Below are 17389 nucleotides of genomic sequence, written 5' to 3' on the forward strand. Positions count from 1 at the left end.
AATACTGTACGATCTCACTTATATGTGGAATCTAAAATAGTCAAACTCTAAAATAGTCAAATAGAAGCAGAGAGTGGAATGGTGGTTACCAGGGGTGGGGAGGGGAGGAAATGGGAGAAGTCAGTCAAAGGGCTGCAGGTATGCAGAATGAATAAGTCTAGATCTGATGCACAGACGAGGACTGTAGTGCACTACACTGTATGGTAAACTGGAGATTTGCTGGGAGAGTAGGCTTTAGGTGTTCTTACCACACACAAAAAAGGTAACTACAGAAGGTGATTGAGAGGTTAGTTTGCTTGACTGCAGTCATCATTTCACCATATATATATACATCAAAACAGCATTTTGCACACCTTAAATATGCACAATAAAAAAGAATTAAAATAAAAGAGGGAAGAGACTGTTTTACTGTCTGTCCTCCTCATTTGTGTAAGCCATGGTTTCTTAAGTGGCATACAAGGGATCTTTCAAGACATGCCACCAAATTTTGATCAATGTGAAATTTTTTTTGTCATTTTTAAAATTTAGTTTTATTAACTATTTCAAGCATTGACTGCAGTAAATACCTAGTGAACATGACAATTAGTAATTGCCTTACTGTTTATTTATCAGCACCGCACTCTACCGAGTGAGCCACAGGCCGGCCTGCCTTACTGTTTATTTAAAAAACCCACAAAAAATCCCACTAACACCAACAAGAAAAACAACTTGTACGCCTCACCTTTCCCCCACTTCAAAAAAAAAAAAAAAGAAAGAAAGAAAAAGAAAGCCAGGTTCAAGTGTCATAGTCAGGTCTGGATGAATTTATGTTTAATGATTATAGTTTGGAATTGTTGTAGTTAAAAGTCTTAATATAGCATATAGAAAAATGGGCAAAATCTACCAGCATAAGCCTTTATGAACTTGTGTGGGGTCACCTTGTTCTGTACAGGGCGCGACAGTAAGTACTTCAGGCTTTGCAGACATACTGTCTTTGTGGCAACTACTCGACTCTGCTGATTGGGTGTGAAAGCAGCCACAGACAATGAATGAATGTCTGTGAATGAGCACGGCTGGGTTTCCAATAAAACCTTATTTACGGGCACTGAAATTTGAATGTCATAATTTTCATATGTCATGAAATGCTCTTCTTTTGATTTTTTTCAGCCATTAAAAAAATTTAAAAATCATCTTTAGCTAACAAGCCATATAAACACAGGTGGCAGGTGGGCCTGGGCCCCGCAGGCTGTCTGGCTTGCTGTCCCTGGTCTAGTGTGACCCAAGCGACTCACTTGTGCTCTCCACTCCCTCCCTCTCTGCTTTAAAGAGCACAACGCAAATTAGAGTTTGGCTTGGTAAAGGGGAAAAAGTTATTTTGTGCCGGGTGGCCTAAGAGGAAGACAGAACTTCTCTTAGGTAACGGTTTGTTCTTTTTAAAAGGAGAAGCATCGAAGGGAAGCTCAGCTGTGAATGGTGTGGCCTTTGGACAGAGCCAGGTAAATAGAGAAGAGTTAAGTGGTTCTGTCCAACCAAGTAGCAGGAATCCTGAAGTTGCCAGCTGGTCCCTGGGGAAGGAAGGAAGCTGGTAATGTGGAACAGCAGATGGGAGAATGATCTAGTGAGAAGGGCCCCGCGCCTCCCAGAGCAGGAATAGTGACGTTTGACGTTCTGTTTCCCACCCATGCTGTCATTCCCCGATACCCCCAAACCTCCATGAAACTCTGTCGCACCTAACAGTCTCACATGAGGTATGTTTTAGGAAGTAAGGAAGAGAGAGAGCATCCTCTGCTGAGCAAAGCAGCACAGGAAGAGAAGAGCTGCTACCTGGAGCTAGACGGACATGGAGGCGCTGCTGCTGTGACAGCAGCAATTCTGCCAGGAGATGCCATCAACACTTCAATCCCTACCCCCCAACCACACCCTTTTAAAAAAGATCCTGGGCAAGGTATGTATGTATTCCCCACACTAGTTTGTATACAATCTCTAGCTGTAGAGATGCTAGCTGTGTAGACATAAAAGGGAAGTTTAACCCCTGGAGGCTGAGGGACTTGGGGTTACACACATTAATACACTTTAGCAGCTCCTTATACTTTGGACAACTTGTGTTTTCTTATATTCACAATCACTCCTCAGAAGTGGTGAAGGTCTGCTGTGCTGAACCTGATGGAAAGCTGAAATTGCTGCATTGGGCACATGAACAACATGCACTTTATGAGTTTGGGTGATCAGAAATCAACATGTGAAATTAGGATTTTAATTTCAACTTTGTTTATTTAATCATAAGGGCAGCAGGACATAGTGGTCAAGAGCACAGACTCTGGATTCAGACTCCTTGGGTTCAAATCCCAGTTCTACCCTTTAGTGGTTGTAGAGACTTGGAAACATTAATTTCTCTCTGCCTCAGTTTTCTTATCTGTTAAATGGTGAAGAGGGTTTTTGAGGGGGTTAAACAAGTTAATATGCCTAAAGCTCTTGAAAAAGCACCTGGAAAATAAGATGCGCAATCTAAAGCGCTGACTACTGTAATTGTATGAAGCTCTGCAGCAAAAAATGTCTGGCTCACATACACGTGCAGCCAATTATCTGGAAATGGAAGGCAGGGTTACAATAGTGGCATTGCAGAGGGAATTAGACTGCCTTTGTAAGTCTCATTTTGTGCCAGCAGTTGGCAGCCCCAGGAGCATTTGTGTCCAGAGTAAAAGAGCCTGACAGTCTTGCCTGCTGAGAAATACTATGCACAGGAGTTCCAAATCAAGTTCCATATCAAGTTCCGGTGCGTGTGATCGAGGGAATGGCATGTTCACAGAAGAAGAGAGGCTTTGAGTTCATTCATTTGGAGTCTCTTGTTTTGCCTTTTTTTTTTCCTTCCTGCATAGAAAAACCTTCCTCCAAATCACATGCTCTGAAAAGCTCAAATGTCAACATGATTGGGCCAGTTAGAAGACAAGGGATCTATCCCTGGCTCTGTCACTCAGTAGCTGTGGAATCCTGAGCAAGTCACAAACTCACTCGGACTTGGTTTTCCCCTCCTCAAATGAGGAATTGGCCCCAAGCTCCCAGTGTACCTCTCATTTCCCCAATTCCACCTACCTCTGTGCCTCCATTCTGATGGCTTCCATGGAACATTTGGAATTTGCTCTCTAAAACCCTTCCTCATAGTACTTGCATAAAGGAATTTACAAACCAACACTAATCCAACATTTTATCCAAAATGTAAAAGCCAGATCAGCTTTTAGGAGTCACTTTGCAACTTTAGTAGAGCTAAAATTTCAAGGGACACTGATGGTTTAGTCATAGTCCAGAAATGGTGTTTGACTCACTGTTTTTCAGGCAGCCTTCCATTACATACCATCTGGAAAAGAGTCATTTTCAAACTTCTCACAGCTCGTATTAGTCTTTGTTTTGTTACCTGGTCCATCAGATTTCTTTTTGATTGGTTCATCCTCTCGGTCTTCCCATTCCACGGGACCTGCCAAGTAAGTTCAATAAAGACGCGTTAAATTCCTTTTGGAGTAAATTAAATGCCAATACTAATCTTCTTAATTAAAAGGGACTTTATAATTAAATCTAGGACATTCTTCCCATTTTGAGTTCCTAGGGAAAAGTAAGAAATCATAGCTTTTAGATTCTGTACTCCACTGAAGAATACTTAGAGTGAATACACTACTATTTACTGGCCAAATCTGGCTGGCTGGCTGTTTTTAGACAGCCTGTGAATTCAGAATGGTTTTGATATTTTAATAGTTGAAAAAATGTAAGAGTAATAATATTTTGTGCATGTGAAAATTATATGAAGGTTATATTTTAACGGAACAGAGCCATGTCCACTTGTCTGTGTGTGGTCTACGGCTGCTTTCACCCTGCAATGACAAAATTGATACAATGGCAACAGAGACTTCATGGAGTGCAGAGCTTAAAATATTTTCTATCCGGTTCTTTACAGAAAAAGTTTGCTGATTCCTGATACATACCATAAAATTTTAATTTTGAATACTTTGGGATGATGTTACAAATTTTAGTTTGTCATATCTTAAAATGACATCATAGGCTATCATTATGTTTCTCAGTTAAGGCTAAGATTTTCAGATCTAATGAATAAAAATACAAAACACTCAGTTAAATACAAACTTAAGATAAACAAGGACTATTTTTTAAAATATAAGTATGCTCTGTGAAATATGTCCAAATTACACTTAAGCTAAACATTTGTTATTTATCTAAAAAATTCGAATTTAACTGAGCTTCTTGTATTTTATCTGGTAACCCTATCTAGACCATCATGATCTGATTCCAGTTAATCTTCTCAAGCTTATTTTCTACTACCCTGCTTCACATCTTGACTTTCTCAGCTGAGCTGACCTGCTCTTTATTTTTAATACATGGCCTTGCTCTCTTCTGCCCAAATGTCAGGCTCTATTCAGACACTATCTTTTTCACAAAGCAGTTCCTGACACTCTTGGTGACAAGAAATCCTTTCTCCCTCTGGTCCCACACTATCTTATCTATACAGGTTGAACATTACTAACCTGAAAACCCAAAATCCAAAATGCCCCCAAATATGAAACTTTTTGAGTGCCAACATAAAGGCCTCAGGTGAAAAATTCCACACCTGACCTCACGGGACAAGTTTCAGTCAAAATACAGACACACAATGTGCAGTTTATTCGGCGTTCACAGGTGATCTGGTGATGTATTATGCTACTCTGTTGCCCTGGACACATGACTCTTTCACTGTATTACTGGTATGTCATATTTTTTACTGTTAAGTGCTTATGTGGGAGTAAGTATAAGAAATGCTTGCTTATAGGTGGCATATAAATTCAGTGTCAGGAATGATGGTGATGCCGGACAACCACAGACTGTCCACGTGGGTGGCTGAGGTAGTGATGCCTCTGTATATTCCAAAAAAAAAAAAAAAAAAATCTGAAATCTGAAACACTTTTGATACCAAGCATTTCAGATAAGGGATTCTCAGCCTGCACTTGTTTTTTTAAATGGAACTTTGCAGTTTCTATGTCATTAGAATTTAAAAAAAAAATGTTTGTCTTCCCTGTTGGTTAAAACAGAAGGCTTCAGCGCCAAGACGTCTGGTATGACTTCCAGACCCACTACTCACTGAATGGCTGTGGGGCTTCAGCAGAGTTGCTTCATTCTCTGGGACTTCATTTCCTCATTTTTACAGCAGGGACAGTATAACACCCCTGGGCTGTTGTAAACGTCAAATGAGTTACGATACACAAGGCACTTACAACGGTGCCTGGCACTTTAGAAAGACAGGACCTAGGTCTTTCATCTGTCTGGAAGAAACCTAGAAGAGATGATGCCTTGTACTAAGATGTTGAAGAAATATTTATTAAAAAAAGGAATACAAACTTATTTCAGTCCCAATACCTTTAAATTATTGCTGTCTTTGATTTGTCGGCAAACGGTGGTGCATCTCTGCACATGAAATAATCTTCATGACATACAGTAATGAGCTATTTTCAAGAAGGCTAAAGGGCAAATTCTCAGCACCGGTCAAAAAAAATTTGGAAGAACAAATGTCTGAGAAAAGTAAAACAATTTTGAAATAAAAAAAGGGTAGGAAAGGGAGTTAGCTTCACTAACTCTACCACTACTGGCCTCAGAAGTATTTGGCGTTGGCTCAGAATAGAGTCCAGAAACATACCTAGGGATAAATTGGAGCTTACGATGACAAAAGTAGCATTTAAATCCAATAGAAAAAGGAAGAATAATTTAATAAATAGGGAGAAAATGATGGTCTATCCATCCCAAAGTAAACAAATTAGATCTCCACTTCATAGAATATAAAATTCAAAATGTAAATAAAATCAGTAGAATTTTATTAGTAGAATTTTTTAAATATGGGAAAACATTTGCATAATAGAAGCGTACTTCAAACAGTTCGTGGAAAGATTTGTATTATTTTTTAATTCTATTTTTTGAAGTATCCTCGTATTTGAGGGGAAAGACTTTCTTACGTGAGATGGAAACCTAGAAACTTCAAAGAGAAATTTAGAGCCATCTGACATCAAAAAACTAACAATTGTTTAGATAACATATACCATAAACAAACTTAAAATTACAAGCATTGGATGGGAAAAAATATTCGCAACACATGAAAAAAGGAAAACATACCTAACATATACATAGCTTCATTTAATAAGAAAAGAATAAACATCCCAATAGAATGGTATAGAAAAATGATAAAAATGTTTAAATATTAGACTTGGAAGTACAAATTATCAAGAAAATATAAAATAAATGCTCAAGCTCATTAGTTAAGAATTCAACTAAATTCAAATGAAAATAAAAGCAATTTGTCATCCCTCAGAAAGACAAGACAGAGCAGTTACATCCTGTGGCTTGATGCTACAGGAAAACGGACACTCGTGCACCTTATATGCAGGGGTGTGCATTATTAAAGCCTTTTGGAAAAATATCTGTCAACATGAAGAGAGGCACATACTTTAAACCCTTCATCCCACTTTTGAGAATCTATTCTGTGGAAAGTGCATGTTCTTCCTAACATTTACTATACATTTAAATACACATACACACACACGCATGCACGCACAGAACTATATATGAATTTTTGTGGAAGGATGTCTATAGCAGCAGTGTTCATTGCGGCAAAAATCTGGAAGCAACCTTTATGTTTATTAAGGATGAAATAGTTGAACAAATTATGCATATGTGTACAACAGAATATTTTGCAGTTATTAAAGAAGGATATAGTTTTAAATACATAATTGGAGAAATGTTCATGCTATACTGTTAAAGAAAATACAAGAGAAATTTGTAGAGCACAAACTTATTTTTAAAAAACAAAGAAATAAAGGAAATTGTGCCTGCACACACGTATGTATGCATGTGAAAAGAGGAGTGAAAAAACCCTCATGACATTAGTTACCTTAAAGGACAGTTTTCGAGGGGACTGGGTTGGGGCAGCTTGTGCATCTCTTTACTGCTTGACCTGTTCCATTGGTTGTATACTAGTTTTGTCTTTTTAAACCAATAAAGTAAAATATAATTAAAGTTACCAGGAGATATCAGGGAAAAAAGTTCAAAAAAAAAAAAAAAAAAAGGGAGGTTTTCAGTTTGAGCTCCATTAGATATTGTTTTCCTTGCATCTTTTGAATATCTTTTAAATTTCACAAAGATTCTGTGAATCCATTTTTCTTTGTAAAAAAAAATATACATAACAGATAAACCTAAAGTTTGCTTTAATCATACCACTTATTGTCCACTATCCCAAGAAGTAATCACTGTTATTAATATGCTAAGTATTCTTCCTGGCCTTTCTCTTGCCTTTATATACCATTATATGTACCCATTAAAAATGCAAAATGTTGTATCGAGGTACTTTGTTTTCCTTTGTTTTATGAATGATTTTATAATGGCATACCATTTTGCAAGGTGTTTTTTACTTACTAATATGTTAGGAATTGTTCTCCATGCCAGTTCAAAGCTATCCACCTCCTTTTTTAAACTACTGAATGGAATTCCATAATGTATTGGTAACATGATTTATCTGACTCTTCTTTATATGGACATTTAGGATGTTTCCAAATTTTTATTATTAATAAATAATGCTTGATGAATATTTTTGCGTATTTGTGCTTCAGGCTAAGCCACATGCCTGAAAGTGGGATTGGTCTCTAGTGTGGTATGTACCTCTGAAATTATAATAGATGTTGACACATGGCTCTTCAATGTGGACACACTACTTCACAATATGGTGTTCCCACCAGCTTCCACACAATGATATTGTCAAATAATTAAGTTTTTGCTAATCTAATAGGTAAAAAAAAAAAAAAAAACAGTATGCCAAAATCTTAGTTTGTGTTTCTTGTATTACTAGTGAGGCTGAGAATGTTTTGGCCATTTTTGTTTTCTGGTTTGTGAATGGTTTTTCATGTCTTTTCATTCATTGGGTTGAATTTTGCTTTAATTGATTTTTAGGAGTTCTTAACATATCCATAACACTAATCTTCAGTCTGATGTACATAATGACCAAACCACTCCTGGGTACACCACTTGCATTTCAACTTTGTTTTTGGTGTTTCTGTTGTAGTTTGGAGTAGTTTTTCCCCGTAGAAATGTGTTTATATTTATATCAGGCTGTCAAGTGTAGTGGTATAATGTTGAATGTGGTATTAGCTGTGCTCCACGTTTTGGTTCTTGCTGTTGAGTATCGTGGAAGCGTGCTTTCCCATTTTCCTTGATCAAATTGCCAAAGCTTCATCTTGCTTGTTGGCATTTTCCAAGGTCAACTTTGAACTTAAAAATCAAATGTGTAAGTCTTGTCTTATATTTCTTTTTTATTACTTAATAGCCACCTAAAAATTTAGTTCTTTGTCCTACTTTCTTTGGGTTTATTGTGCTCCTCTCTTCTCTTTCTACTTCACTTAATATATATCTTAACTTAAATTCATACTTTAATTTATTCCAAGTGTCAGAAATGAGCAATTAGGGACAAATAAATCTTCTTTCGAAGCTAAAATTTCATCCAATTAGAGCATGGTGCTGATAACACAGTGGTCTGGGGTTCAATTCCTGTACTGGCCAGCAATAAATAAATAAATAGTTAAAATAAAACTCCATCCCTCTGAAGCTTCCGTCCCTTGCAGCGATCCCTCCTTATTCTCAGGCCCCCAGAGCAGGGAGGCACACTGCTGTAACCCCACGTGACCCACACTCACCCTGCCCTGCTCCTCTTCGCTTTCGTTTCTGATCTTCTCTTGCAGACCTTTTTTTCTCTTTGCGTCTCTGCCGGAGTGCTGTTTTTGGATCAGTAATCCAGGCTTGATAAACAAACTGAAGGAAGAAAGTTGAATTATTTTCTGACCTTTTAAGAATTTGAAATGAAAAGAAAAGGTACCTAATTCCATGCTTCCTGACTTTTGGAATTTTTTTTTTTTTTTCCGCCCAACACAAACTAAATATCCCTCTCCCACCTCAGTATACTGAGCTGATCTTTGCCTACCTCCATTGCCATGAGATAAAATATGAAAACAGATGTTGTAAGTATATATCTCCTTTGGTATTACAGACAATCATGAGATAAACTTAGTACGTACAAACCACTGTTTCTCCCAAATCCCCAAATGCCACCACCCTCTTGTTACTTTGATGCTTAGTGACTGACTCTTTTGCAGTACACACAATAGGACTAAGCTGGAAGCCTCGCTAAGTATTATTAAAGTAGTTTCTCCCATCACAGATGATAAAACAACACCTTGAACAGTATCATTTAGTTTGGGAAAATACTTTTGCACATTCGATACTCTCCCTTTTGAATAACAGCTATTACCAGCAACTTGAGGACCTTCATAGATTGATGAGTCTTTTGAAAGGAAAAATCATGTGACAGTAAGGTTAAGGAGTTATTCCAGAATAGTACGGAAGGAGAACGGTGGTGCTTTTTGTGGCCCTTTGTCATTTTCATTCAAGAGCTGAAAATAGTTGCATTAGTATACACTATAACCGATAACCAGGAATGAGTGATTGTGAACGGGCCACCCCCCAGGAGTATCCCCAGTCATGCAGAAGGAACACAAAGAAAACCTCGACACACAAAGTCAGCCACGGAGAGTCACAAAGCCAAGCGAGCATGCTTCTCATGCAGCGCACACACGCCTGTCTCAGGGAAGCTGGGTTTTCCATTGTGATGACAAAGTTAAATAAATGTTTTGCAGGGGGCTCTTGTAAACCCAGATATTTTCATTTTAGTCTATATTATTTTCAGATCTCTGAAATCTTCGAAAAACACAGCATGAGCAAACCATTGGCACTCTAATGTCAGTAGAAAATAAAGAGGGATTAAACTTTTCCATATGTGGAAATGTAAGGGTCATAAGTGACTGAGGAAAAACATTTCTTTTTTTCTCACTGGTAGAAATCTGAATTTTAGGGCAATTAACAAATATGCAACATCTGTATTATTTCTGAATAACAAATCCAGGAGGCAAAAAAAAATTATCCTGTTTTATGCCAAAAGACATTTTAATAAGTGAGGAGATGAATTGGAATTTGAAGGAGATGGGCTGAATGAAGGAATTTATGGTCGATGTTTATTGAGCATGTTAAATGGGAATCCTATCATATCTCTGAGATTTAGTACATTCACAAGCAAATTTGCTTCAGCATAATATTGGTTATTTTTAAAGAATCTGAACTACTAAGCACAATAAGTTTTCAGGTTTAAGAGCAACATTTGGTGACATTTTCTTTTTAAAAAAAGTGTTATTAAAATGTTGCTTTTAGATAATGTGAGAATCCCAAAAACAGAAAATAAAAGAAAGCCAGGATTTGTGAATAGAACAGGCGTCCACGTTGGAGGAACTCTTTTGCTCTGAAGAAAGAAGAAAGAGCTGGGAGGGAGGAAGGGGAAAGGGGAAGGCGTGCAGGTAGGAGTGAAGGAGTCTTGGAGAAAGGGCGGGTGCCATTAACATTTTGATGATTAAAAGGGAAATCCTGCTTCTACAGTTGATCCCTAACTGAGGAATTCTATGAGCGCTGTCTCACTGAGATGAGTATTTAAAATCGAGAAATTGAAAATTTAATGCAAGTAAGGGGGAAAGGTGAGAGGGGGAGAGAGCCACACGACAAGTCCTTATCTATAGATAAATTATATTCATGTTGATGGTTTGATGTACAAACATTCTGCCGTTCCAGGAACGTTTGATGGAGGGAGGGTCGGTTTTGCCTCAGTCTGACTATTTCAGAAAAATGATACCAAAGGAGGAGGAGGAAAAGTTCCAATCCTTATGAAGTCAAGAAATGGAAGGTTCTTACTGAACTTCCAATTCTTACTTTGTGGCTGTCACCGTTATTCAACTCGGTGGGTCTTTCTCAGGAATCCGATACAAACACCACTAACCATATGTAGAAAAATACATGGAAATGTACATAAAAGACCTTTGGGTTCTTCAAATGGCCACTGTCACTAGCATGTGTTCCTGACTTTATCTTAAATTTTATCTCAAATGACTCTATCTTAAATTTTAGGGGAAAATGGGATTCATTTTACTAAAACCTTATTTTGCAAAAATGTGTTTATTCTTTAAAACAGGGAGAGCTTTACTGAAGTGAGATTTGTAAACTGAAATTGGTGGGAAGTTTCATAATCTGTCTTTAATTCAGGTGTGATTCAGCACCTTCATGTTGTCTGCAAGAAGAGTTTTTTTTTAAAGTAAGATGGGAGATAGTTACATTGTAATCTTTCAGTTAAATAAATTCTGTATAAGGAATTGAGAGACTTATATGGTAGTCACACAAGAGAAAAGAAAAAGATTCCTAGGGAAGCAGCAATGGTGAATATTAAACTAAAAATTAGGATCCTGGCATTTTAAAAATGAAAGAACCAGGAGGTCTGGATCTGCCACACCAGGTGAACCAGCACATGTGCTTCACCTAGAGCTTTTGAGAAATGTGGAATTTCAGGTTCCTCAGGACGTGCTGATTCAGAACCTGCACTTAAACAAGATCTCCAGGTAACAGTGAGAAGCAGTGGTCACTGTCACTATCCAAACCATTTGCTCAACACTTGAGGAGCATAAGACCAAAGAGTTTTAGTGACTGAGTTCAAGAGAAAGAGCATTCTATAAAGTACAAGAATAGTAATTTGTTATTTATGATTTTCAGTAATGAAATGACTACAGTGTAGGTAGCTGAGCCACTCCTATTACGCATTAGGTTAATCAGCAAATAATTCTTTTAACAGTTTGTTTAAAAGCACACTCATGAATCTCGGGGGAGTGAGGGCTCTGCAGACTGTGTGCAGCTGAACAGCCTAGAGAGGAGCCGTGCTGAATTCAGAAACTGGAAGAGGAGACTCAATTTAGGAAGACGGAGACTAAAGGAAGCCCCCAAAGAAATCTTTTATTAGCTTATCCAGAATTTTACCAGCTTTCTGAGAAAAATCATCATACTTTTTGACTCATCATAACTGATACATGCAATCAGATGTGACCCTTTTAAAATGAGATGTGACTTAGGCAAAACCATGAGAAAGACAGAAAGTATATGTGTATCTGCATTTTCTCTTTCTATTTTTCGATAGTCTCTGGTGCCAGCTCAAAAGCAAGAATCAAATAATAAGAAATTTGGCTTCTGAGAACTCTTTTTTGGAAAACTTGTCCCAATATTTTACATTCCTATCGTTGCCTCACTGTACGATCTATAGAACAGAGAAAATGCAGATAAAGGGATATGTTTGTCTAAAGTTCTACGGAGCAGAGAGTCACACACTACACATCAGTAAAACATCAAATACCTTTGCAGCTCTGATTAAATACTGAAGAATAGTTTTGGGAAGTTTAATGACAGACTTTGGCAAGGCTAAAATGGCTGACGCAAACTTCCCAATAGCTCTCTACAAAGAAGGACAAAGCAAGAGTAATTAGTAGAAAAAAGCCAAAAACTAGTAATTTAACATATGACGTCAGTATGAGTTTGTCTCTACAGTTACATCAACTAGGTTAAAATGTGCCAGTCACTGAAGCTAGAATGAAATGGCTCTGCTTGTAAGTGAGGAATAAAAAAAAATAATCAATCCTTGCACGTAATCCATCAACCATGGTGAAGAGGGTCACGTTCTCTCCTTTGCTGCATGATGAGTGGTGGTTAGAAAAAACTCATTAGAATGAAAATAAACCAGTTAAGTCACTAGTGTTCGACAAGCCAGCTGCACACATGCACACAAACAGTCATCAAGAAACATACACAGGGAGCAAGGTGTCTCCATGAAGAACATGGCTCTTCAGTTTCGTTGGAAAGACAGGTGTGGATGGAACCTGCCAGCTTGTGAAGGCCTGGCCAGCAAACTGACAATGGCTGATGGCTGTCAGTCTATGTGTCTTATAGTATAACAAGTGGGAAATAGCCCCAGTATGTGGTTCACCGGTAAAAGAAAAATATACCACGTTTTCATCCCGTGTGTAACTCTAATCTAAAGATGACAAAGCCTCATCTTTAACAAGCATTGATGATACATTCTCTGGATACACAACATTAGGCTGATGAGCTGTGGATGAGAATGAGATAGCAGGTTCTGAAACAGAAAGGTAGTTAAGCTGGAAAAATCAGAACTGTGCCAGATATTTTTCTTATGATTCAATACATTCTCAATTCTTTAGCAATAAAAAATGAAACAGATTTTCAAAAATTGAAGCAACATTTAAATAATCATTTGTTTTCAAACAAAGTACGTATTTTACTTTCGTGATCAACTATTTTACATATTGAAATAGAAGTCCATTAGAGCAATTCAAAGCAATGCCGGGGATGTTTTACTTGCAACAGAAAACTAAAGTTCACCCAGCGAAGCTTTACTTTTTTGTTTACAACATCAGAAAATGTTTTGACGCAAGTGCATGAAGACCTGACCTGAACACTGTTCTTACATGGCAGCAATTACAGCATTGCTGAGAGCCAGCAGCATAGCAGTTTAATTAGATATAAACAATTTCAGATGTAAATCAGAAGCTTCTGGGAGCTATGACATATGGATATGGCAGAAGTCTAGGCCTGCAATCGAGGTCTGCCAATAAGAAAAACTCTTGCAGCTAGCAAAGGACACGACTTTCCCCAACCCCGTAATTACCTGGAATGCTGACCTCCGTGGAAGTTCTTCATCTTCCTTTTTAAAATCTTCTTCTTCCTCCTCTTCACTATCCGTTTCAAACAAATAATAATCTCCACTCCTGACCACTAAGCAAAACAAAACATTTGCATATGTTTTGAAAGAGATAGGAGATAATTGGGAGCTTATTAATAAAATGCCCCCTAAAGATACACAAATTGCCCGTAAGAGGACCACAGCAAGAGATGTTGGCAAGGAGGAAAAAACAAGAGAAGAACAGAACTCATTTTGGGCTAATGTTATATGGTGTTGGCACGATCAGGTCCACAGAGTATGAGGTCTTGTCTATGCCAAATAAGAAAATGGGCCACGACAGTGTTGATCTGGTATTTTCTCCCTCCTTCGTTGTAAACATTACATAGATGAATCACGTCAACTCTACGATGGCCAGTTTTGTTAACAAGATGGCCAAGATAACTGAAAACTGTTTTTTCAAAATTCAGCAGTTTTGATCCTTTAGACGAGGCCAACATGAAGTGGAGGATGCCATGTCTGAATGGGCCAAACAGTTAGAGATAAGCCAATCGGGATGATTCAGGGCCAAGATCACTGTCACTAACCTTCCACTTCACTTTGTACTGTGCAGGCCTGGCTTCTCCACATGCAACACAAGGGACATAACAGATATGGCCGGACATTTGAAAGAGTTAAAAAAGAAAACAACCACAAAAAAAAACGAACCACACGTTGCCATGAGGTGGAAATGGGCACGTAACACTAGAAACAAAACAGAACATAACACAGCAGCAAAAACACCGCCACCACTGCTCTGGATGTGCCTACATGTAGCCATGGGACAGACGGAGGAAAGGCAGGCATGGTCTGTGTGGCTTAGCACTGTTGGCTTCTGATCAGTGGACTGTCTCAGCTTTGTATGATACTGTCCCAGCAGTACCACATTGCCTGTGGCAAGAGTTGGGAGCAGAGAAAACTGAAAACATTTAAAGAAATTCAAGAAATTAAAAAAAAAAAAATTGTAAGAAATTCAATCTTTATCAGTTTGATAATTATTTTATCAGAGAAAAGAGACCCAGCATATACATTTGCTACAAGAACTGTACCATCATTGCAGGAAAACATAGTCATTTTTTTCAAATTATGTTCAGGTTTTCAGACGCTGAGGCATCTTCTGGATGACATAACATGATGTCTTAAGTTATCTTTTGTACTTAGACATTTTAAGGTAATGGAAAACCTTGGCTTGTTTAAAGTTAATTGCTTAAACATCACTCCACATGGTCAAAAGTTAAGTAATTTGGCCCAGGCTTTCAGAAGAATCTGAAGACTCCATACGGGAAGATGCAGAGTGAATGAACTGGCCTTATATCCTTGAACAGAAGCACTGTAATTTGTTATTTTTATTTTGAAGAAACAACCAGGCCCAGAGTACTGGGTCCGGGCTTGAGGACATGAATGCAGTATAACATAAGGTAAGAATAAGCACAAACAAACCAAAGTTACAGCATTACATTTGACAGTGAGGTGGACCATTAAAGTAATGCCTCATGTAAGCTGAGAGTTGCAGCAAAGACACGTGGATCCTGCATCACATGGTCATTTGGGAAAAACAGAGTATTATAAGATTGAGCATTTTACCCTCATTATAGGCTCTAAAATCAACAATAGCTTAAATTGTATTCAATCATACCTTCTATAACTTTTACTCATACAGATGAGCCAAACGGTTTTCATCTCAAGCAGATATAACATTGATTTGATCACCGATCAAACTTCACCAATTTGTATGTGAGCGAGTGGAATTAACACATTTAAAAAAAAGAAGAAAATGTAAAAAAAAAAAAAAATCTCTTATTCCTTTATAAAATGCTATTAAAACAAAACCAGGTAAATAACATACAATACCTTTCTTTAGTACCATCTGCTAATAGTAAATAGTAAGTAGAAAAACTCTTTTACACGTGTTTGTTAGTTCAGATGGAGATTCTGCCTCCAGCCCATGTTCACAAACATATCATAGATGTTGATGCGATGGCTGCATTACCAAGTGTGAAATTAACTTTTTAAATCCTACTACTTGTATTCTCAGAAACTTGGCCCTTTATGTCAGATATTTATCAATGATGTGAGGACTGGTATTGATTTAGGCTGTTCTGAATTGATAAGGAGACATACAACCACTGGAACGGAAGGTATCATTGAATAGCAATAATGCAATCCTATGTGTGTACATAAGTATGGAAGGAAGAGATTTGTCACCTACAGACCATGCTAAGATCTTCACTGCTTACCACTAATATCAATAACATACCAACATTATTATATTGTCAATAGATTTACATGTGGGTATTCCAACTACATTTATTCTTATACTCAGCATCTCTAAGAAATATCTACTTGAAAGCCCAGTAACTCCAGAGATCAGAATAAGGGCTTTTAATAAAGTTCTTCCAGACTTAAAGATAAGTTCTGGAACTCATCAGAGACCAAAAGTAAACCACGTTTTTCCCCTTCTGTTCTACACAATTTTGTAAAATGAAATATGTTTTGAAGAAAACAATTTAACATCGCAGTCAGAATATGATTCCAAACTATAAATTACACACATTCCTGCATTATTGCACCATAAGGTATTGTAACAAGGCACATTTAGTTTAAATACCAATCTTCAAAAACTTTATATAATGAGGGTGAAATGAATCAGAAAATCTAAAGTCAATAACCTTCACAGGAAGTTCTTTAAATTATTACCAACTTGTAAGGTTTTTATCAAAGACCATATCCAATTCCTTCGAAAATGCAATGTTTAGATGAGAAAAGGAAAGACAACCATAATGATTACAAAGAGACTTTACCCAGCTAAAGTGACAAAACATTCAACATGACAATTTTGAAGGGGATAGGTCTCTCTAAACTAGCAAAGGCCCTTTACAAACAGAAAGATAGGCACGGTTTACTTGTGACTTGATAGACATAGGCATCCAGTGCATTATTAGATTGTTAGCATGACTAATATTCCAATGAATAATACATAAAAGAGTCGTACTGGATTTCAACTTGCATCTTTGTCTTTTGACGTGGGCAGAAAATTAAATAAAACTCTTTATAACTCATGTGTTTTGTTTTGTTTTGCTATAATGCTGAAATTCAATGTTTGGGATAAATTTTAATTAAAACCATATATACGGAGCAAATTTCAAGTACTGCTTGATTAAATTAGCTTGCTGATTTTAGAAAATTATTTCTTGGGTGAGAGAGGCCAATACCAGCTCTATGTCACATTAAGAATTAGGTATGGGAAAAACTTCTGATTTACTTGATTTTCCAGTGATCCTGACTATCCTACGGCACGTGCAAAGTCCCTCCCACCACTGCACGATGCCATGTACCTTTGTGATACTCCTTGTCCAATCAGACTAGCTACAGTTGTGAGGACATGGGAAAAATGTGAAAGACTGAAGACATTACAAATAATTTGCAAAACAATGATTATTCAATAGTCTAACAAACTTAAGGGGGACAAGATTAAAATGGGTCATTCCACCACTGGCCAACAGTAACATTTCCTTTACTAAGCAGAACAAATATAGTTGCTGAGTTCCATAATTCCTCATTTATTTTTATGATTGGGCGGGAAATACGCTACATTCTATGTGGCTATCAAGCTCTGCTTTTCAAAAAGTTTTCTGGGTTTTGCTGTTAATTGGTCATTGCTGAGCCCCGGGTGGTTCTCAGGCCACACGCTGGGTGTTGGAAGTTGGAATGCAGTTTTGTAGCTTTCTTGAAATTGGGGAGGAGGCAAAG

The 17389-nt window shown here is 37.5% G+C and overlaps 1 protein-coding gene across 3 annotated transcripts in view; it reads right to left on the minus strand.

Annotated features, from left to right (window-relative positions):
* PIEZO2 (piezo type mechanosensitive ion channel component 2) overlaps window positions 1–17389 on the minus strand; it is a 435460-nt gene that overhangs the window by 42173 nt on the left and 375898 nt on the right. For 2 of the 3 annotated variants that reach the window (XM_063077175.1, XM_063077173.1), the window contains 3 exons: window positions 13589–13695; window positions 8685–8799; window positions 3389–3448 (listed from right to left, as the gene is read on the minus strand). In XM_063077175.1, the coding sequence (XP_062933245.1) occupies window positions 3389–3448; window positions 8685–8799; window positions 13589–13695 (282 nt within the window). Of the gene's footprint in view, window positions 1–3388; window positions 3449–8684; window positions 8800–12259; window positions 12359–13588; window positions 13696–17389 lie in introns of all 3 variants that reach the window. The other variant, XM_063077172.1, reaches the window with a different exon arrangement.

Source organism: Cynocephalus volans, chromosome 13 (genome assembly GCF_027409185.1).
Source record: "Cynocephalus volans isolate mCynVol1 chromosome 13, mCynVol1.pri, whole genome shotgun sequence".
Classification (NCBI taxonomy): Eukaryota; Metazoa; Chordata; class Mammalia; order Dermoptera; family Cynocephalidae; genus Cynocephalus; species Cynocephalus volans.